Source organism: Alligator sinensis, unplaced genomic scaffold (genome assembly GCF_000455745.1).
Source record: "Alligator sinensis unplaced genomic scaffold, ASM45574v1 scaffold766_1, whole genome shotgun sequence".
NCBI lineage: Eukaryota > Metazoa > Chordata > Crocodylia > Alligatoridae > Alligator > Alligator sinensis.
In genome coordinates this window covers 321,316-344,193 of record NW_005842390.1, presented here as the reverse complement: position 1 = coordinate 344,193, position 22,878 = coordinate 321,316, and the positions used below count along the sequence as shown (strand labels likewise).

At 55.3% G+C, this 22,878-nt stretch overlaps 1 protein-coding gene across 3 annotated transcripts; it reads right to left on the bottom strand.

The window, feature by feature from the left end:
* Positions 1–5,922: 5,922 nt before the first annotated feature.
* Positions 5,923–13,356, bottom strand: ELF3 (E74 like ETS transcription factor 3). Of its 3 annotated transcripts, none has more exons than XM_006029634.3 (9): positions 13,221–13,356; positions 11,993–12,163; positions 10,711–10,932; positions 10,246–10,380; positions 10,033–10,152; positions 9,588–9,680; positions 8,415–8,531; positions 7,512–7,707; positions 5,923–7,212 (listed from the first exon to the last, which is right to left on the bottom strand). In XM_006029634.3, exons 2-9 carry the CDS (start codon positions 12,153–12,155, stop codon positions 7,092–7,094), a joined length of 1,167 nt encoding a protein of 388 aa, XP_006029696.1. In that variant the 5' UTR covers positions 12,156–12,163; positions 13,221–13,356; the 3' UTR covers positions 5,923–7,091. The 3 variants fall into 3 exon arrangements, with proteins under 3 accessions (XP_006029696.1, XP_006029697.1, XP_014378218.1); XM_006029635.3 differs by having other exon boundaries at positions 10,246–10,341; XM_014522732.2 differs by lacking the exon at positions 13,221–13,356 and adding an exon at positions 13,044–13,209.
* Between the last annotated feature and the right edge of the window lie 9,522 nt (positions 13,357–22,878).

The window sequence follows — 22,878 nt, the reverse complement described above, 5'->3', positions numbered from 1 at the left end:
TTTACTCTAAATGCATTTTTTATTAACTTCAGGCTGTGAAAAATGCTGGGATTTGGGCTTTTATCTCTGGTCTGGGACAAGCAGATGTTTTGGAATCTGGCCTAGTGCTACGAGAGGGCAATCTACTTCCCAGCCTATTCTGCTCAGTGTAGACAGCTGGGTCTCCAGCAATGGGAACATAAGCCTGTGCTGTCTCCTGGGCTGGGGCAGACACCGCTCCTGAAAGTGTAGAACCTCCCCAGCCCTGGGTGTCATTAACAATCCCTCCCAAATGGCAGTGGCACCCATGCTATGGGAGGGGAAACACCTCTCAGGGGGTGGTATTAAAACATGCTCTCCTGGGTCTCTTTCTCACAGCACAATAGCATGGCAGTGCTGGCTGCAGTGCTTGCACCAAGTGAGTGTCTGGGCTTCAGAGACCTGGGGATGGTTCTATACCCTATGATCTATTTTCTGCTACTAAATTATGATGTCTCTTGCACATCCCTAGATCAAGCTGAGAGGAGCCCCATCATGTGCTGGTTGTACCTCTCCTGCAGATATGTGAGCTGTGCAGCAGAGGCTGAAGTTGCAAGCCAAAGCAATTACATGGAGAGAGACTACTTAGCTTACAGCTGGCTCTTTAGCCTAAATATAAATATTACAGTGACAAAGGTAGAGATCATGGGGAACCCTGTAGTATCTAAAGTTTAGGGGTAGCTGAGCTCTGCGGAGGACAAAGGAGCAACAGGCAGCTCAGCCCAGCTCCTGGAACCTGCAGTATGATTGCCTTCCGTAGAGTAGTAGCCATGTCCAGAGCCCACGTCACAATTAATTGCAAGAGGGACTGGTATGGTTGCATGCCTGTTGGGATGAAGAGTAAAGAAGCCAACAACTGGATATCTTCAGTGAGCAAAACCTGTGGCAGTTCCTGGTATCTTGTGCACAGGGGCCCTTGGTGCTGTCCATAAACTCGCCAAGCTATAGGGAACATCTGGGATACAGAAGCCTTAAAAGCACATTGGTACAGCAGGTTTGATAAGAGTCTATCAGATGTCCTCCATGGCAATTGCAAGTGAACCACCCCCTTTCCCACACATGCATGAAGGCCAGCATTGTTCCTCAGCCATTCTTTTGTTGAAGAGCAACTTGAGTCTGTTCATATGGAGAGCTCTTTTCCAGTGGGTGTTGCAACCAGATGACCAGGCCTTCTTCATCAAGCTTTCAGGAAGGCTGTGATCACAGAGATCTAGTATCGTCCTGCAGCCAGTACATGCCTGTACACTTAGGACAGCAGCCTAGTCCCTTCCCCCATAGCCAGGGCGCAGCAGCAACTGCCCTTGGCTGAGGAGTAAGGATGGAAAGCAGTCAGGTTGGGGCCCTGCCTCCTGCCAGAGCCCTTCCCCCTACACGCAGCAAGCAGCAGCCATGCTCCTTGCCTGTTGCACCCCACTCCCCCCACCAACTACCAAGGGCAAGGAGCTGTCATTTGCCTCAACAGAGTCCAAGGAGATGCTTCAGCAAGAAGCTCTAGCTCTAGTTCCCACTGCAGCCATGTGAAGCAAGTCCTGGGATCAGAGCATTTTCCATCAGGTGCATAACTGAGATGATCCAACAGGCACTTCCATCTATGCAGGATGGAGGGCTGCAAAGCAGGGACTCTGGAAGGGGCTGGGACACCAGGGTGGAAACCAGCTAAGCCTAAGCTCCAAGTACGAGGTGGTTGTGAAGGTCTTGTGGGACCGTAAACCAGGCAGCATTAAGTAGGCATTGCCTCTAGGTTTGGCTCAGAGGAGACTGGTTGGTTACTGTGTCTCTGTGCCCATCCCTGATGCCACACTCCAGAAAGGGCACTGATAGATAAGGAGAACTCAAGAAAGAGCCCGGTGCAAGGGCTGACAGATGTCTGAAATCCCTGCTGCTGGAGGAGAGGTGCTGGGAGCTCCATTTGTTCAGCTCATGTTAGCAACATGGCCCCCACCCCTTCTCACCAGCCAGCTAGTCTACTTCTGCCTCTTCCCAACTTCCAACCTCCAAGAAGAGCATGCAAGGTGATGCTCACCTGAGCCAGATGGAGAGGGATCCACCCACCTCTCCTCTGGAAGGAAGCCACCGCTGGGCTATTCGGTGGCACAGCACTCTCCTGAGTCACCATCCCTCCCCTTTCCTCTGTCCTTGCTGCAGCCACTGGGCTGTCCCTTCCTGGCTGGAGAGCCAGCTGATAAACCAGTGCCAAACTGGGAAGGAGCCATTGTTCTTTTCTGTACTGCATCCATGCACTAAGTTAGTCACTATGAGAAGCCGCAAAGGAGATGGTACAGCTGTTTGGAAAGAGCACTTGCCATTTATGACTGGTGTCCCCATTGGGGCCATGGCTCTAGGGCCAGATTCTGTTCCACCCATTAGGCACATAAGTGGACTCGGTGGAATTCCATTCCCATGTCTAAAGAGTGGCTTTCTAGCTGTCTACCTAGCCATCTTTGTTTGATTCTTGCTTTATACTTTGGGCACGTGAGCCTATGTGCGTACACTGCATTTGCTGTGGGGCGTTCTTTTAATTTTGTTTTTCAGGCCAAATTAGCCAAATCAGCTCCAGTTTTCATCAGCCAAGCAAAGCTCAGTTGTTCAGGTCTGTGTAGTGCTACCACCAGCAAGTATCCTACCTCCTGGACTTATCAGTCTTGGGCTTCAGATACTGCCAAATTCCATGGCAGGCCAGGTATCCTACATGCAAGCCCAGAGGCTTTAGGGTTCAGATGCCCCCTCGTCTCACTTGCCCTTAGTCAAAAGGCCATAGGAGCAAGCTAGAGGGAAATCCCAAGAGCAATTCCCCATCACCATAAATTGTATAGCTAAGATTCTTCAATTGGGAGGCTATAGTAGATTCTTGTTGGGGTGCTGCCTGCAGTGCAATGGACAGGTCTCCACCCTCAACTACATCAAGGCATTCAAAGCTGAGAAGAAGGGGATCTTCCCTTCCAGATACAGTAAAGCCACCTGGATCAACACCATCATCATGGTGTCTCCCCTGCCAGGTTAAGTATTGGCTGTACTGCATTGCAATACAATACAATGCAATACACTACATTGGCTGTGTGTGCACACATGCCCATAGCCTGGGTACACACAGACCTGCATGCAAGCCCAAGAAAAAAGGAGGGTGTGGCAGAAGCTCCCATGGTTTAGCCCTAGCCACTGCATAGTTGGGACAGTGTTTGGATGTGAGCCACTGCCCCCTGTGTTGAATGGTCCCTAGATAAAACGGATGGAGAGCACTAGGAAAATTCTGCCCCCTGGAATAGAGATCCAAGCTAGAACCCAGGGTCTGCTCCTTTCTAAGGCATAGTTTGCTCTTTTTTCTCCTTGTCCCACATGCTCTCTTTTCTTGGCCACCCAGGGAGCCAGATTCAAAAGCAACACCAGAGAAGACTCTGGGTCTTCCTAGCTTGTAGAAAAGTGTTTGGAGCACTATGCTAGGCAGTCAGAGATGCAGCTCCAAACCCCCTCTGAACAAAGGGACCTGGAACCAGGGTCTCTGGCTGTTGAGAGAGTGCCCTAAGCACTAGGCTACTGAGCCAAAACATGAGAGGAGCTGCTGCTGCCATTGGAGTCAAAGACCTGTTAGTCATGGGTTTCTATTTGCTGACACTTTTGTGTCATAGATGCCAGTACCTGTCCACAGCAGGCACATGTGTGTGGCCAGTGCCTGGCCTACTGAGCTAGCTCAGTGTACATACACCTATTATGTACCCACAGTGCAGGGGTAATACAGCTATTACATGTATGTAAGGGGTATTTTTGGCACTCAAAGCTAAAAAGCTGCCATTTAAATGTACAAAGGGAAAGAAAATTACCTCCCTCAGTGCCATTCTATTCCACCCTTCTCAGGTCCCTGAAAAACACTTAATACAAGAGAGAAGTGAATCCTTCTCCTCTTTCTTGCTGCTTTGTGTGCCTCAGGCTCAAAGAGTAAGATGACAGAGTGTTACAAAACCAGATACATGAATAGATTTTCAGGACTTGAGTCAAATGCAATGTAGTATCACACTTAGACACCTAAGTGCACATAGATGCTCAATAGGTGGGAAAGGATCTGACCCCACGCAGAGCTCATGGGGCTGACTCCTCATCAATGGGCACAGAGACTTTGTCTCCCCTGTGGCCTCTTGAAAGAAATCAAGCCACTCATGGGGACACATGAGCAGTAGCCAGGGCAGAGATTCACCCCATCAGTCAGAATCTTTGCCAGAGCTGTAGCTGGCGCAGCACTGCAGGGGGACTGTGCCCCACCTGTTCCTGCGGGCATGGTACACAAGCCAGATCTGCAAGCTGGCAACTGGGCCAGTGACCAAAACAGCCTATCTTGTCAAGTATTTTGCAGGTCGCCTCCTGAGACCATGGGGACCGTACGCTCCAGCCAAACAGAGATGGTGCACTGTGGAGCACCCCTGGTTCTAGTGTGCTGAATGAGTTCTGGAGTGAGTACAGGCTACAGAAGGAAAGGCTGGCGACTATGACCAACCGCAGGAAGATACAGAAGGCAGCCAGACACAGAGAGGCTATTGACCATGGGGCTGCTTCATGAAGATGACTTCCAAGCCATCTGGGACCAGATCTTCCACAAGGACCTACGAGAGGACCACACAGATGTGAACTGCCTAATAATGCACCATGCACTCCCAGTGAGGGTGTGGGGATACAGAGAGGGAAGAGGGATTAGCCCCAGCTGCCCCAGGGAAAGCTGCCAAGATGAAAGCGAGACCATCGACCACCTCCTGTGGTTCTGCCCCGATGCCAAGGGAGTGTGGAAGAAGGTAAGCCAGCTCCGCAAAGAGGTGACAGGGGTTAGGCTGATGACAAGGGAGGTGGCACTATACGGACACCTGAATAAACAGCAGGGGTCCCCGACAACCTGCTTTGACCAGTTTGTGTCCTGCGTCAGAAGCGCCCTGTGGCAATGCAGGAACCTCCTGATGTACAGACGCACTGAGCTCGAGGAAACAGACTGTGTTAAAATGTTCCTGAGTGAACGCCAGTCCTACAACCAGAAAGCAGTGAGAGAGGATGGAGAAGACGCAGCCAACTCCACCTGGAAAAGGGACACTTGGCTCAGGCTGTTCAAAGACCACCCCCTGGGAGGGGAAGTGGACAGGGGGAACGGAGAGGACAATGACGCAACTGGACCTGGAGACAGCACGGAAGACAGCAACAGGATCAGCAGCAGCAGCAGAAGTGACAGCTACATCAACAGGGAAAAGGACACTGAATGAACTGAGAATGTAAACCCGTCAGGGCTTAGACTAAAGGACTGTGATTGGGTTAGGGAAGGGCAGCAGGTTGGTGGTGTGTGGGGGCACAGGGGAATGGGTGTGTTTATTGTAATGGTTGCGTGGTTTCTTAATGTGGTTTAAGGTGTGTGATGTAAAGTGTATGCCAGATGGTGTGTGTGTGTGTGTGTATAAATAAAATATAGAAATACATTTTTCAAAAAAACAAAAAAAAGTCTTTGCAGTGCGTGTCCCGGTCTGCCTACTTGGAATGGGCAGAGATGCTGAAGTGCCTGGTTGCATTATTATCAGCAAATAGCATTTTTCTTTGTATCTTTGTCTTGTTACTAGTTCAAGTAGTTTGAAATCAATGTAAATAGCTTACAGACATGCCTGTACAGCTGAGCTGGCATCTGAAGTCTGGAAGAAGGCCCAGTTCACCATCCTTGGCCCCTATTATGCTAGGAAGAGACTCAGCTCATCTCTTCCTACCACCAGAAATCCTGGAGCCTCTTCTGGGGGAGCCAGTACCAGTAGGACTGAGGACTCTGAGCTCCAGGCAGGAGAGATGACTGCAGAGCATATGGAAAGATAGAGGTTGGTTCCTCCCCAGGTTGGGCCCTCAACCCCTTCATTGCAGAAGCAACAATGATGACCAAAACTAATTACACACAGTTAAAAAAGCAATGATTTATTTCTGATATGTTTATTACTAAAAAAGGAGAAAACCTCACACATGGCCCAGAGCCCTCTGTGGGACCAGCTCACTGATGCCACGATAACATAATTTCAGTCCAGCTGAAAATTAGCTACAATCATTGCTTTGCAAATGCCAAGTGCTTCTAGGACACTCGCAATCACACAGGAACAACCTTATTTATGAAAAAATAGATTTTTATATACATTATATATTCTCTGTTTATATTACATAAATTAGAAGCAGGAGACAATCCACTCTTGGGGAAAGGACACCGCATGTGGTGGGAGAAGAGATCTCAGAGAGATGGTTGATGGTATATTGGCTCATGGATGTGCACTCCCTGGATACCAGAACTGAGATGCTGCTTAGTGCCCTGCTCCTCACCATGGTCCCTTTGGAGCCACCTAAAATTCATGGTTCTTTTGGACTCGCTTTGAGCCCACAGTCACTTATGCTGTAGGAGCCAATCAGCCAGGCTGAGCATCTGCCTGTGAATGCAGAACACAGCCATTCCCACAACAGCTGCAGGGCAGATGCTACTTGTCCATCACCTGTGGGACCAGCAGCACAGCTGGCAAAACATGTAGTGGAAAGGGAAGGCTCTGCAAGGCCCCAGGGATCTGAGCTGGTTCTCTTCATTCCAACTCAGTAACAGGTGAGGTGGCAGGCCAGCTTCCCCAGTGGCAGAGTGGCAGATCCAGTTTCCTGGGCCACCACTGCAGTGGTACCCAGGAATCCCTGCTATGTTCTGCTTTGGACCATCCTATATATGGCTCCCTGGAATCTGATCACTGCAAATAGCACATGTCCCTTCCACACTGTGAGCTTCAGACATGCTTCAAGAAAGCGCAGGTCACTGTAAGTCCACTTGGAGAATAGAGTCCAACATGTTAACAACAGAAATAATGGTTTACAATAACCTACTTCAGCCAAAATATCAGCTTTCGATACTGAGGCACTGGCAAAGAACCAGCACACACACCATTGCCCCTAGGAAGGGGCTGGAGTCTAACACGCTGCACACAACGGCAGCTTTGGGTTCCAACATCTGGCCAAGTCTCTGGTGCAAGGGTTGGGTTCAGTGCATTATGCTTTGGGTCTTGCCCCTGGGCCAAGAGGGCAATGCCTGAGTTCATGTAAGGCTCCTATAGCTCTTTACTCCTGTTCAACACTTCTTCCTCCTTCCAGCCGCTGGAGTTCTTCCCAAACTTGTACACCAGCCTCCTTCCATCAACTCTTTCCAGGATTTCCCGCTTGTAGTAATACCTGAAAGGAAGGGGTTGAGATCAGGACTCTGTGCAAGTCAACCAGATATGCTAGTGCAGAGGCCAGCACCTCTCTGGGAGGGGCAGAGCCAGGAGCTGTGGGTAGCAGGAGTCACAGGGAGGGGAGAGAAGCCATTCCCTATGGGAAAGCTGGGTGTGAGGCACTAGGCTAGGGTCAGGAGTCTGGGGGAGTCTGCAAGGCACAGAGCTTTTCACGGGCCTACAGCCTGTTTAGCCACGGGGCTTGGCTCAGGCTCCATTCCCTGTCCCATGTCCCCAGGGCATCCCTAGGGTGCTCACCTCATGGCCCGGCTCAGCTTCTCATAGGTCATGCTGCTGTTCTTCTTCTTCTGTCCCCAGAGCTGAGCTACAGCCTCCGAGCGGAGAAACTTGAAGACCCCCTCGCGCCGGTCCTCCCATTTCATCAGCCCCTCATTCAGCTCTGGGTGGATCAGGATGTCGCGGATAAACTCCCACAGGTGGGTCCCTCTTGGAGCTGCAATGGAAAAGCCGATGCAGGAAAGGCAGCAGCTGCAATCTCACCACCCCAACCCCAGGAGAGGAGGCGGCAGGCCTGGGCTGAGACCTGCAGCAGGCATGAGCTGCGGGCTGTGCTGGCAGTGCCCTGCCCACACAGTCCAGCAGGAGCAGATCCCAGTAACTGCTGCCTGGGAAGAGTGGCTGGGGAGGGCTTGCTCAGGGTCATCTCCCATCCCATCCAAGCCAGGGGCTGAGCCCTACTGATGATCTCACCCCCCAGCACAGTTTACAAAGGTGCTGCGTTACCCCCATCACATCCTGTGGGGTGAGGCGGGGGCATAGCGGCTTGGAGTGATGCGGGGACCAGGGTTGCAGGACCAAACATTTCTTGTCCCAGAACCAGAGGGAGGAGGTGTCTCTTTCTCCACAGCCTGCTGGCACTCCCTTGAAGCCCAGCCACCTCCTCAGGCTGTGCCCGGGAGAGGTGACCGGGCCCACTAGCCCTGGCTATCAGCCCCCCAGCCAGAAAGCACAGGGCTCCACTGTGCATGGTACTGGAGCTCCATAGACAATGGGTCCCCAATCTTTCTCCCAGCTATCCCAACATAGACGGGCCACCTGTCCTGCTTCCACCATTCACTTCACCATGTGAACGAGACAGGGCATATTCAGGGGCCCAGCCCAGCACACCCCCTAACGAAGCCCAGCCAGCCCCTCACGTACAGTGCTTGCTCTTCCTGGTCTCCAGGCAGTCTCGGTTCTCCTTGCTGAGTTTCCGGGGCCTTCCCCTTTTCCGCTTGCCGTGCTTCATTTCCCCTTTCTTATGGTCAGCAAAGCCACCTGCACAGGAGGAGGTAAAATGTGTTATTTGGCCTGTCCAGGTGTCTGTATCACAGTCCTCACTATGGGAGTTGAGCAGCCTCAGGCCCTGGTTCCTCTTTCCTTACAAGCAGAAACCGAGGGGAAGAAGTGTTATGGTGCTCTGTGCTTGGGCTCCTTCCTCGGGCTTGGGGAATGGGGCCACATCTCACAGGTGGCTGCTGCTCAGCTGTACAGGGCACCTCCCACATCTCCGATATCCAGTGCTCCCCATGTGCCCTGGCACAGTCCAACAGGAACACAAGCATCACGCCACATGATCCCTTGCAGAACTTATTTATCACGCTCCCTTTTACAAGCTGCTGACTCTGCAACCCATGGCTGGGGGCTGCTCCCAACCTTCCCTGCTCCAGCCTAGCTTCTCATCCAGACCCCACCTTCTCATTTGCAGCCTAAATTTCTTCCTGGCTGCTTATGCCCACCCTTCCTCTTAGTTAATGTGTCTGGGCACAGGGCACTGAGAGCCCCACCCTATTCAGCGCTGCAGAGGCACACCCTGCTGCCAAGGCTTTGGGGTCTCTGGTGGCTGACCCCCACTGCCACAGATAGTTAAAGCAGGCCTCTCCAGGGCACTACCAGCTCTCCTGCCATCATCCACAGCCCAGGGAACCAAAGACCAAACTGTTCCCAGGAGCATGGGTGCCTCTTGAGTCGGCAACCATGGTGGGGAGTATCCCCCAGTGGCCAATCTCACTCACCAAAAAGCGGCCACACCACTTCCAGAAGTCCCGCAGCCACTGGTGCTCCCACCTGCCCCCCTGCCCGCCAGCTAAACAGGGAGTGTGGCCTGACAGGGGGTGCACCAGCTCTCTCAGGGGGTGCACAGGCTACACCCCCTATGCGTCACCACTGCCCAGTAGGATGACACCTTTCCTATCTTGGTTTGAGCCCTGGCTAGGTTGGCATGCCCATACTGTTGTTATGGCAATCAAATCTCTGGAGAGCAGAAAGCACCCACTGATAAGCTCATTAATAAGCTCAACTCATTCCCCTCCAGGTGGGAAAGCAGCAACTCACCATCAGGGGAGAACAACTTTGCTTCTGTAGGGTCAATATCTAGGTCACTTCCACCGGAGTCCTGGGAGTTGGGGCTGTGAGACATCACGGTCCCTGGAAGGCAAAGGGAGAGGGGTTGGATTTCCAGGCATGTCTATCCAGCAAATACTTCTCTGCAGCAGAAAGCAACTCCAGCCATCACCTGACCAGATCCATCAGCAAGGGGGCAGGGGGCTGGGCCTCGTGGGGCACCTGGGGAACACTCCTGCCAAGCATCATGAGCTGCTCCAAGGGTGGCAGGGCCAGGCTTTCACTGAACAATGACACAGGGCTGCTTTGTCTCTGAGAAGGGAAGAGGGGCATACAAGAAGCACGCCTCTCCACTCTGCACACGGGGCTGGCATGTGCCACACCTGGGCCAAAGGCCAAGCAGGCCATGATGCTGAGCACGAGCAGTGGAGTTTACCTGAAATGTCAGAGCTTCCTGGAGACATGGTGCCGAGCAGGTAGCCCAAGTCTGCCTGATGGAAAGGGTTTGCGGACTTCATCTCCTCCAGGGACTCCTGCGAGCATGAGTTTCCCAGATCTAGGTATAATGGAGAAGGCAGGAAAGGGTCAGCCCTGTTCAAACTCATGTATGTGGCCACATGGACAGTGCAAGGCCAGGGTGCTCTCTCACCTAGGGGGTTGGAGTCAAGGAAGGTCTCCTGGGCAACAGCCACGCTGTCTTTCTCCAGCAGGTCAATGATCCAGCCGAGCTCATCTGAGGCCAAGTCTTTGGGAGGAAGCAGGGCTGGGATTAGATGTGCTCGGCCTGTATAGTGGGGAAGTACACATGCTGCAGTGTCAGCCCTGTGCTCTCCCCCTTCTCTCAGTGGATCCCATAGATGCCTATGGGCTCTCCTGACTGAAGCTTCCCACTCCCAGGGGCCTGAGTGAGCATGTGTTGCTGTGGTGCAAATCCCACCAAGTGCCACTTTGCACTATCCAAACCTCCCATGCTAACAGGAGGGGGGGCTGGCTTGGGAGCAAGAGCCCACTTCCCTCCTCCCCAAAGCCCTCCTCAGCCTGGAACAGTTGCAGCATTCACTGATCTCCCCCTCCCCACGGCCCTGCCCAGCCTAGGCCAGATCACAGCACTCACTGATCTCATGGAGGCGATTATACAGCTCATCCCCCAAGGGCCCAAAGATGTTGCGCAGCTGCTCCTGCGTGCAGTGGCAGAGTGTCAGGCCGTCCATGTTGCAGCAAGAGAAGTCGATGGCGCTGGCGTCGTACTTGTTCTTCTCCACGTGGTAGCTGATCCATTCCAGCACCTGGGCCTTGCTCCAGAGGTGCGGGAGCTCACTGAACCACGTCGGCTTATCTGCAGGGAACAGGGCAGTGGTTCAGGGATAGCGCTCGGTGGGGCTAGCAGGGCAGGTGCCTGTCAGGGAGGGGCTCTCGGCGCACCTTGGCTCTGCGTCCCCGGGGCAGGGCTAGCCAGCCCAGCCCAGCCCAGAACATCATGGCTTTATCTTGCTTAGTCACTGCTGGGTGGATGGCTATGCCAGCCACCTGCTCCCTTATCTCAGGTCGCTCTCGCACCCCACCACAGGTGAGGTGTGTCAGGAACAGCAGCTTCCCAGCCCCACATACCCTGCCCCCCCCACCCCACACAGCACCCCAATGTCGCAGGTGGTGATAAGACTCTGCACTGTGGTGCCTACCAGGGTCCCTCTCTCCATGCTGCCTGCTGCTCTCCCACTCCTCAATGGGGGTCTCGGATGCAGGAGACCAAGGGCAGGTCATGGTTGTTTGGGGAAGCCTCCAGAGTGGCCTGTCTCAGTATGACCCCTCATGTGGCCATTTCCCTATGACCCCCTGGGTGGACCCACTCAGCAGGACCCCCTGGCAGAACATGGGGATGATCAAGGCTGGACCCAACCCTCAGAGGGGGACCAGCCTCTTCCTAAAGGGCACTCCAGTAATCCCCTTGCTCCAGCTGGCCACTGGCTTGCCTGGCCTGGCCTCTTACCCTGAGAGGAGCCCCCACCCTGCTGCCTGAGAAGCAATCAGATGGACATTGCAACCTGCCCCACCATGGTCCCTCCAGCTTCCCAAAATGGACCGGGGCACTGTAATGCTTTGCCCTCTAGCCTCCGAGCTCCGCACGGAGCTTCACAGGAATGAACAGTTTGCACCTTACTACTCCTGCTGGGTGGCCATGGCAAGTATCATGACCCCTATCTTACAGAGGGGAAACTGAGGCACAGGGACACATCCCAGGTCATACAGAAAGTCAGGGCTGAGGTGACACCAGAACTCCAGCCTGCGTGCTAATCGTAAGGTAACTGCCTCCTTTTTACTCCAGGAGAGATCCCTCCCTTCCTGCCCGTGGCCTCCCAAGTCTGCCAGCATGGATGGCAATCCCCATAGGCCCCCACCTGCAGTTTCAACAGGCAGCTGGCTGCTGGCCACACTCAGCCCCAAGCTGTTCTCCTCCCCGAGGTGTGTGAGCAGGTCCAGGGGCAGCTGCACCTCCTCCGGCTGGTACATGGCACTGATGTAGTTGGAGAAGATATTGCTGATTTCACAGGATCCTGCCATAGAGCCCTCTGCCAAGAGACCAAAGCAGCCCGAATGAGCTGAGCCAGTTCACAGAGTGGCTACCACCACCTGCAACACGGACTTCCCTCTTCCCTGCACCCTCCCTCTTCAGTGCACTCCCTGGTTCCTGAAATGGCACAGCCAGGATCAGGGCCCAGCTTGCAGCCTGCCAGGATGACCTCCCCGCCCCTGAAAAGTGATGTCCCTCTAGGACCTTTGTAGTGTCCTGTTCTCCAGGCACTGCCTGATGAAGCTCTGTTCCAGAGGCAAGAGCAATATAAATAAAGCGGAATAAGAAGGCAATAACACATTGTGCTGGTACAAACTTCCCCTTAGGCGGCAGCTGCCTTCCAGCAGGCTTAACCCTTTCAGTAAGCAGTTCGTCTTAGCGCCAGTCTGAAGCTCTCTCTCATGGCATGTCCATGAGCAGAGAGAGGTTGTTCACCCTGCTAGCCTGAAGTCAGGCAGAAGACAGGGTGGAGATGTACCTTATAGACTAGCTCAGAGATATATGAGCTTTCGTGAGTCTGAGCTCACTTCATCAGATGCTGAAAAGGTCATGCCCAGAGCAGATCCAGCTACCGCTTTAAGGATGGAATTTGCCGAGACCCAAATGGTTTGGACTCTCCTCCAGGGAAGATGCTGCATGAAAAGCAGAGTTCCCAAACACCCACGGCCCCATCTCCCCAGGCTTTCGCAGCCCCAAGCAGCCCGGTGGTGCCCAGCTTGCCCTGCTTTCTGCTCTGTGACAAGAAACAACAAGAGGACCCTGGCACGCCCAGCTCCTTCCTCCATGCCAGCCCCACAAGCCATACCAAAAGCTGCCCTCACTAGGATCTGTCCACTGCCTGCGTGCATGCTGGCAAGAAAGAGGAGGCTGGTATTCACCTGCCAGCCCCACGGTAGCTCCAAGGAAGGGACTTTGTACAGATGCTTCCACTCCCAAGGCCCACAGCAGGTGCCCAGGGAGATGCCCCAATAAGGTGGAGGCAGGAGGGCAGGCGCAGCCTAGTCCAGCACAGCACACAGGGGAAGGCCCTGCTGAGCCCAGAGTTGCTTTGGTACCTTCTGCGATGAGGATCCCAGCAACAGCAGCTAATCCACAGAGCAGCACGGGGAGCTGCCAGCACACCTCTGCTTCCTACCCACTCCTCATCCGTGAGTGCAGAGCCCAGCTCTGAAGGTGGCCACTCCCCACGGCTCCACCTTTTATAGCCTGGGTGGCAGTAACATGATCCGCCCAGCTCTAGGGGAATTCCTAGCTGGAGCATTCATGCTCCCAGCTCCAGGTGATTTGCATAGTATGCACCACTTGGCCCCAGACTACGGCCGCCTTGCCGGGAAATCTGGGCTGGCCAGTTTAATGATTGTCAGAGCTGCTGCCCAGCCTGGCCCCAGTTTCACCCACAGTGTTTTTCTGTCTTCGAATGTCAAGCGTGTTTGCTCACAAGAGCAGGGGACCAGCCTCCTCCTGCATGGGCTGTGCCAATGGCTACCTGCCTGCTCACCAGCCCTCTCATTATCCAGCAGGGGAAAGTGTGCCACCTACATGCAGACTGACCTGCACAAACCCCTCTGAAAAGGGGAGCTCCAGCCCCCACCCCCAAAGCTGAGAGCCTCAGATCCCCAGGACATTTTGGATCCAGGGTTTAGGAGCACTCCAGCCCTTGTTTTAAGGGACCACATAAAAATAGTCCTCAGTCACAGGGCAGGTGTGACCCCACTAGACCATCAACCAGGGTCCTGCATCTCCTGTCTCACACCAGCCCGTCTCTTCCAGTCGGGTGAGCCCCACTGGCAAGGAGCTGGTACAAAGGGGCTAGGAGATGGGTCCAAAGTTAGCTTCTCCTGGGCCTAGAGTTTTGCTGGGTCCCAAGGGCGGGAGTGGAGTGTGAGCAGTATGGATAAGCCTGCAGCGTGGGGCCAGCCAGGGTTGTCTGGCAATGAGACAAGATGGTTTTGCTGCTGCTGTTGGTACGCGTGTGTGTGTTTTTTTCCGGATCTGGCCGGGGCAGATTCCCTCGTGCCAGTTCTTTCCCCTCCATTTCACAAGCACTGCAGAGGCTGTCTGGATGTGACCACATGCACATGCACACACGCACGGGGCTGCGCAGGAATGGTTATACAGGGGGTTCTTTGCTGAGGCTGGTGGTCTTCAAAGCTCCCTGTGTATGTGCATGTGTAGCAATGTGTGTGTGGTTGTGTCAGCTGTGTTTCTCCCTGGCTCCCAGACTAACAGCCTGAGATGCCTCCTGTCTTCACCCAGCCTCTGAACCCTGGCCTGGCATGGATTGCTGCCTATGCTGCCATCCTCACACCCCCACAGGCACACACATGCAGGCATGTGCATACAGGGTTTTGCAGCCTGAGAGAGTCCACTGCTGTTCTGGGACCCCGGTGCAGCCCGTGACCCTGGGTGGCTGGGTCCCAGGTCACTCACCATTCACCCTAGGGAAGTCACCCTGGCTGGGGCTACAGCCACTGCCTTGAGGCAAGCTGGGGCCATCATGCCATCCAAGAAGCAGCAGGTCAAGCAGACTAATTACCCAGCCTGACTTCATTCCTCAACAATAGTCTGTGGTATGGAGGATGGGATATGGTATGGGAGGATGCTGTGCTTTTTTCTTTCTGGGCACTGGGCCTTTGGGTGCATGGAGCCATCTCCATACCCTGGCACCAGCAGTATTATCTCCTCTGAGGTGCCGTGAACCCTGGGAAACTTGATTGCTGTCTTGTTGTGTGTGCCCCGGGTACCTTCTCAGCTCTGGGGGATGCAACAAGCTTCCTAGTCACTTGCCTGAATCTGCAGCTTAGCTGGGCCTTGACTCCCAGCCTTTTCAGCCCATGGTGGGGCCCCAGCTGTTGAAGGCCCTTTTGCCCTTCCAGCCTGCAGTGTGAAAGTAAATTGTGAACTTGTCCCCTGGTTTTTGTCCACCATTAAAATGCAGCCTTCTCTGGAATGGAAGATAGCAGCTACTTAATGATGGCAAACAGCCCTACACCACACACTGGGGAAGGCAGGAAGTCTGTTCAGTCCAAATATCAGGATGCCAAAGGGAGGCAGCATGGAGTTGAAGCCTCCAAAGATGCTCACCCTCACCCCTGAGCAGGGGTGGCCCCAGACGGGGCAGAACCAGGCAGTTTTGCTGTGTATTGGGGGGAACTCTTCTGGGCCAGGCCAAGCACCCTGAGTTTGGGTCTCCTGCTGATGCAGCTCAGGGCCCACAGGTCTCCCTTTAGGCCAGTGGGCGACAGACACAACAGGGCACTGCAGCCTGCATGCTGAGCAAGTCCAGGCTCGGGGAGGGAGCCTGGGAGTAGCTTGCCTACACACCAGAGAGGGTGGGGAAGAAGTCCTCTGTGTCCCAGGGTGATCAGGGACCAGCAGTCTAATCAAAACGTGGCTCTGCCAGGTGGGAACCAGGGAGCAGGAGCAGCAGCCGGCCAAGAGGAGGCTGCCCACGCAGCACAGTCTCACCCATTCACATCTGCACCAGAACAGGTGCCACTGGCCAAAGCAGGCTCTGAGCGCCCTCTGGCGCCCCACTCCAACTCAGCGAGCCAGCAGCCTGGTCAGATTTGATTTGGCAGCTAAGGCTTGTCTGCATGGGCCCAGTGTGAAGCAGCAGTCACGCCTGCACACGGGGATCGTGCAGGCAGGGTGTCAAGATGACATGCCACCTGCATGCCTGTCTCCCCAGCTGGTCACACTACCAGCTCACTGCAGTACATTCCCCTCGCCCTCTTTTACAAATCTTGCACATTGGAAATAGAGCAAGGGTGGGCTATAGGAGCCAACAGCTGAGGAGCTAGCGGACAGCCCCTGTGCCAGCTAGACGCCTCCCTGCATGGCCTGTAGCTCACTGAACCTAAGGGCACAGGCTTTGAGGCTCCATGCTGGCTGCAGGGCACTCTACCAGAGGACCTGGGAGTGAGTGGGCAGAGATCTCAAATGAGCTCCCTGGTCCCTGAGCTTGCTGGGCTTCTGCCCACCATGGCTCAGTGCCTTCCTGATGTGGCACTGCTGCTGCTGAGCCAACCTGTGGACAGGGGTGAAGAGGTGGGAGGCTGGGAAGCAACACGACTGCAAGGAACCAGGGAGCACGCTCAGAACTAGGAGCTCTGGGCAGAGGGTAGCGGAGACAGGTTCAACTGGCTCTGAAATGCACGGTGTGCCTGGCCCTGGCAGCCCTGCCACAGTGCCAAGTGTGTGGCCAGCTGGGAGACAGGCAGACCCTGGACAGTGCCCCCAGAGCTAAACTCCACTGGCTTCTGGTCTGAGCCCAGTGTACTCCATCAGGCTTGGGTATATGAACAGCATAGCTCTTGGCTGGGTGGAGCAGCAAGCCAGCACTGATGGGAAGATCCCTTGGAGAGACTTTGGCTCCTGGAGTAGAAGGGCAGCGGATAGTGGATGATTTAACAGCCCCATCCCCTATCTATAAGCACAGATCAGTGCCAGGGCCCAGCCCAGCTGCCACGTGTTCGGAGGACAGGTCATCCGCACGCACCCTCCACCAGGCACTAGCATCCAGGTGCACTTCCCTTCCCAGAGCCCACCCCCCAGGTCTGCTCTATTAACTCTACTGAGCACCACCAAGGCAGAGCCTCAATTCATGCACCTTCCCTGCTTTTGGCTCCTGGGTGCTGCACATGTTCTGGCCACAGTGGAGTCAGGTTTTCTAGCTTTTATCTGTAACTACAAGAGCTAGAAATGCACAGATACTCCAAAGCCAGGTCCAGAAGCAGTGTTGGGGGAACCCCCAGACATGAGGAGCTTTGGGCTACAATCACAAGAGGTGTCAAACCTGGAGATGCTCAGCCTGGATTACCACCCTCAGCCCAGCCAGCCTGGAGCTCACTGCCTCTAGGACTGGCCTTTCCCTTGCAGACCCTCAGTCTGTCAAGGACGAGCTTACCATGACTAAGGTGCAGTGCAAAACACTTGCTGGCTCAGGCTTTTTGGCAGAGCCGGGCTTCACGAGTAGGGGAGTGGGTCCTGGGACCCTGGCCTGGCATCCTGACCTGGAACCACTGTGTTTGCACAGGCTGTTTGGTGCTGCGTGCCGCATCACCAGCAGCACCGTATGTGCATGACCCAGCAGGGCAGGGCTGCAGGTTGGGCAATGTTGAGGCCTTCCAGCACTTTGACCTCAAGAACATCCTTCCGGTGACCGGGGCGGGGAGGTGTTTGCTATACCCAGAGGCATGGGGCAAGGCCCAGAGAGGGTGGAAACCTGGGGCTGGGACACAGTGTCCCTGACAGAGGGGAGGTTGATGGGCTGAGCCACTGCTCCAGATTGGACTGGGGGGGTTTCCTGCCTGCCACTCAGCATGAGCAGTGTTCATGGGAACACTCCCCACTCGTGTACCAGGCAGCTGCTGGCTCCCACTCTCTGGCCACCTGTGCGGCTCACCCACATCCCTCTGTGCTATCAGGACCAAGGCTGGCTCAGCGCCTCTGTGAGTGTTTGAGACCTTGCCTACTCCTGCGTGCTCTTCTCTCCAGGAACAGCTGGGAGCAGGGAGGCCCAGGAGCATGGAACCGAGTGGGCTGTCATGTGGGAGGGGAGGAAAGGGGAGAGCCAGGCCTGTGCGCACTGGAAGTCACTGCATCAGGTGGGCACATCTGCACCACGCTGCTGGGCACGCCCCTCGCCATGGCCTCCTGGCTGCCTGGAATGCGTGTCACAGGCCGGTGCACGTACACACACATGCACATACACACGTGTTCAGGTCCTAGCATGCCAGGCCCACGTGCCGTAAGGCTTTTCTTGGTCTGGGTGGGCTGCAGCACTACCTCTGCCCTTGCCCTTGCCACACTGCTGGGGCCCAGGCTCTCTCTGTGAATGCTCCATAGGAAAGGGACTGCACAGCCCAGCTGCTCCACACCTTTTAGACCAGCCCTGACTCCCCAGAGCCTCCAGCAATGGAAACACGCCCATTCCCAGAGCTCCCCAAGCCAATTGCTCTTTCCTTCAGACAGCACCAGGAGCTACATCTGCTTGCCTGCCTCTTTTTCCATCACCTGGGCATAGGTCCGAGTCCTCAGAGGAGTCCATGGGTCTCCTCCAGCATGTGGCTGCTTCTGCTAGCTGTGGCAGGGCTCCCCTGCATCTGCCTCCCTCCTCCTCCAGCTGGGCACAGGGGAGTGCTCTGCTAGGGAAGGACACTGCTTTTTTCATCTCTTGGGGGCTGTAGTTTTACAGGCCACCACTAACTCCAGCTGTGTTGTTTCCCCTTTGGGGTGAATTCCAATTCTTCAAGCCCAGTTCACTGCAGGGACATTGGAAGGAACTGGTTTCCCAAGGACACAACCATCTCAGCGTGCCAGGTGCTGCCATCACACTGGGAACCTCTTGCGTGAATGCCTCAGCTGCCCCTGCACAGAAGTGCTGGGCCCTGTGCGCAGAGGGCCAACTCCATGCCCTGAGGTGACCAGTGGTGCTGCAGGTTCCTCGTCTCAGCACAGATCCATCAGCTGTCTGTGCACACAGCCCAGATGGTGATGGCCCCACAGAGGGCACTCCAAGGGACTGCCCAGGAAATGGCTTGGCCCAGCCGGGCTCTGCCATCATCTTTGAGGCCCCTCCTGGTTTCCTCCGCTTTCCAACTCTACTTCAAGCTCCTGGTCCCACCTCTGGCCCTGGCTGTGTCTTTCCTTTCTCCAATGGGCTCTGGCTGCAATGCCAAACCTACAGCCCTTGAGATGCCCAGTTTCCCCATCTTTCCAGCTTGTAATAACACCTGGGTTCACCAGGCTCTCTGCCTTGCTGCCAGCCAGGAGCTTATCTCGAAGTGGGCAGCCTGGGCCAGTGGGAACCAGCCTGCAGTACCACCCAGTCTCCTGAATGTACTGCAAACAGGGCCAGGCTTGCCCCACAGCCCCTGCCTATCTATGGCTGATGCTTCACTGCTCTGAGATGCCCGGCTCTTTCTACATGGCGGCATCCCTTGCCTGGCTTGGCAGCCTGGCTGCTTGCAGCAAGTGGCTCTTTCTGCAACACGCGGAGGTGTTACTGTCCCCTCCAGCATGCAGAGAGCCTCTTAGCACAGCACTTCTCCTTCACCGAAGGGCAGGAGGGTGCAGGGCCCGCTTTCCATGATTGTGACCTCACATGATAGCTCTGGAGCTCACTGGAGACTAACTTGGCCGGTGAATGAGAAGGTCCCCAGCCTGAAGCAAGGTGCTTAGGGGCCTGGTCTCTGCTGCAACTGCCAGAAGACATGGGAATTTCCAGCTCCAAGCAGAGCGCAGTGACCCATGCCACCGGCACTCTCCCCTGCACTCCTGATGTGACCCAGAAGGCAGCGGTGGAGACACAGGCCAGCAAAGAGTCCACATCCCCCTAGTGCCATGACCACCACCGCTCCACAGACTAACCCTGGGCTGGGCTGGGCACTCAGGGCTTTCCCAGGGGGCTGAGCTAGGAGGAGGGCTTGGCTCTGCTGTTTGCCACAGACACTGGGGCTCCAGGATGATGAAAACCTGGAGACAGGCCAAGCAGTGGGACAGGATAGGTTGAAGAGATCTGCCAGAGGGCAGCAGTGACAACCCCCTTCATGGTAGGGGCGGCCTGGCAACTCGAGGTGTTCGGAGCGACACATTGGTATAGTGCTTGCAACGTCCCCTTCAGCATCTGCCTCACATCCAGGGTAACAGCCTACTACCACTACCAGTTTGGGGGCTGCTAGGGTTGAGACAGTATCGGCTACACGCCCTCCTGCCCCAGAGCCAGCGCCAAGGGCAAGCAGCCACGGCCCTGCCTCGTGTTTGAATTGTGAGACCCGAGGAGAGGAAACAGGCTGCATCAACAGAGACAAGCTCCTGGAATTTCCCAGTGCTCAGGTGCCCGGACCTGTCCAACTCGTCCCTACACCAGATCAGAGCGAGAACAGAAAGCAGAGCAAGGCTGTCAGGGAAACCAGCCCTGCCCCTGTGTGCACAGCTGAGAGGAGCAGGGCCAGCTGGGCACAACCTAGCAGGGCGGGTGGGAGCCCACATTGAGGCTCAGGTCACCCTCAGCACCCCTGGGCAACACCCAGGCCCTGGCACTGAAATCCATGCAGGGGATCTGGGTGAACCCAGCTGCTTGACCAGCAGGGTGGTCGTCTCCCAGTAAGGGGTGGGGGGATGTGGTCGCTATGGGGTGCTCTACATCTACATCTTCTTGTCTGCATGTACAGCGAGTGTTGGTTTTACCAGAACAAATTGCTGCTAAGATGCACAGAGCAATTCAGGCACCCAAACCCCTCAGCTGTCTGCAGTAAGGGAGCCCAGGGCTGTGTGTGGAGGGAACTGGCACCCCCAGGCCCAGCAGCAAAGCTTGAGGGAGGGTGCTGGCCTGAATGCACAGACCCCTATGGTACCAGCATACCAGGGCGGCCCCAGGGCCTCAACTAGGTCAAAATTAGACCTGCTGGAGGCATGGCTCAACCAGAAGCCCTAGCACAGGTAGGGCAGCTATGTTAATGCAGGGCTAGGGGTGGGTATGGCAGGGATATTAAAGATATATTCATAGTAATACCCTGAATGCAGGGACCTCTCCTGGATTTCAGCACCTGGTAGAGCAGGTCAGTATTATCAAAATCCTGTTGCAGGCAGGGAAACTAAAGCAGGGGTATAGAGAAGTGACCCACCCAGAGAGGCCATCGCAGAGCCCAGAAGAACCCATGAATCCTACATCCTTTCTAGCAGCGCTGACACCAGCGGCTGCAGACAACATCCCAACTAGACAGGCAAGTGCTGTAGGCCGTGGTCACTCCCAGCCAGCCCCAGCCCACTGCCCTCAGCTCCATCAGCCCACGGCCTGATGGGACCAGAGCCACAGGGTGGCAGGGGCATTTGCAGCAACCCAGGAGACTCACTGAGCTGAGTGGCCCCAGGGTTGTGCTAAAATCAGCCCAATGCAAGCGGTGAGCACACACAGGCCACGTCCAGAGGAGCAGGGGTGTGTCCTTGCAGCAGCACAAATTACGTCAGTTCATGCCACTGCACATGCAGCTTGTTGCAGGACAAGATATCCCACAACTGGCAAACTGCCTTTGCCCAGCCCCTCCCAGATCTTCAGCCAGGGAGAGCTGGCAGTCTTACCAGGTGGGCTGGTGGCATGCTGGAGCAGCAGGGGCAGCACAGAGGCCTGGCGGAAAGCCAGAGCAATGCTCTGGATGGCCGAGCCTCCAATTTTGCTGGTGCAGGCTTGTTTTGTGTGCGTCGTGCCTCTTTTTTTTCCTGGAACTTTTTTTTTGCTACTGGAAAACCTCAGTAGCAAATTTTGCCACCACATGCATGTTTTAATGTCCACTGTGTACAGTTTGTGGTGCCACAAAAAAAGTTCGTGGCACCATAAACCACACGCCCCTGCTCATCTGGATGTAGCCACACGCTCCATTTTGCTTCACTGAGAGCTGGGGCATCTCTGCCCAGAGCACAAGGAGTGTTTGGTGCTCAGCCAGAGAACCAGCTGTAAATCCACCAAGCAGGACAAGAGAGGACCATACCGATCTGGACCAGCACAGAAACTGTATCCAAGCCGCTTGCTTCTGGGTGAGGGGAGCAGGCAGGAGAGGACTGGGGCTTGTGTCACTAAATGATCTGCATCGCTGCAGCGATAGACTCCTCCTGGCTTTGTCAGTGGTGCATGGACAGAGCCGATGACTCAGCCCTGGCAGGAAGTTCAGCCCACCGCCACTCCTTCCCCCTGCAGATCACTCCACCCTGCACACACCCATCTTCCCCTGCAAACCAGTACACGTCTCCAAACCAGACAGCCCTGGCACAGGCCTTGCTCCTCTCTGACAACTTTGGCCATGCCCCCACAGGGCACGGCCAAAGGAAAGCAAAACGCTGGGTAGGCACCTCCAGCACAAAGAAGCAGCCCTGGCCAAGAGCCAATGCCCAGACAGGAGCGATAAACCCACCCTGAGAAACAATTCTGCTCCCCCGCTCTCCCTGCAGAAAGGCAGTAAGACCCCCTGCTGCTGCCCAGAGCTCCAGCCAGCTTTCAGAGGCTCAAAGCTTGGCACTGTCTTCACCACACAGGCAAGGGAGTCCAATGGCCTGGCTTTGGGGCACAGGTCACACACTGTGCCACAGGAAGGCAAGTGCCTCAGCCTCATCAGCAGATACAAGATGCCAGGCCAGAGCAGCAGGGCAGGGGTTGCATAAGCTGGGGCCCAGCCCAGCTGGTGAAGAGGCAAAAGGACCCTGCCTGAGGAGGCACTGTATTTACACCTCCCCTCTCCTCCAGTAGAAGAGAGAAACCCTCCTTCCCTCCCCAGTGCAGCAGCTGCTCAGACAGCACTGGGGCTCCGGGCTGGCAAAGGTGCACACGGCCTGTGCTATAGCTCTTTCTCCCACAGCCCAAGCTCTGCTCAGATGTGACAGACTTGCACACCCTGAGCAAGGTTCAGGCATGCATGGGGCCCATCAACAACATCAATGCCCGGCAGCAGCCACGGCTGTGACTGCACAGCCAAGACCAACAAGGCCCTTCCAGGTCACAGCCTTATGCTCCAAATAGTGAGCACGCCCACCAAGACTTGGTCACAGGCTGGAAAAGAACTGCCGGCATCTTATACAAGCCCCTCAATGCCAGATCATTGCAGACTGCGTGGGCTGGGATCCGGTGCCCAGCCAGCCCAGGCTGAAGTCTGAGCATTCAGGGTTTATTTTTCACATGAAGATGGAGTCCCCGGAGACCTGAAGGAGAAAGAGGACAGA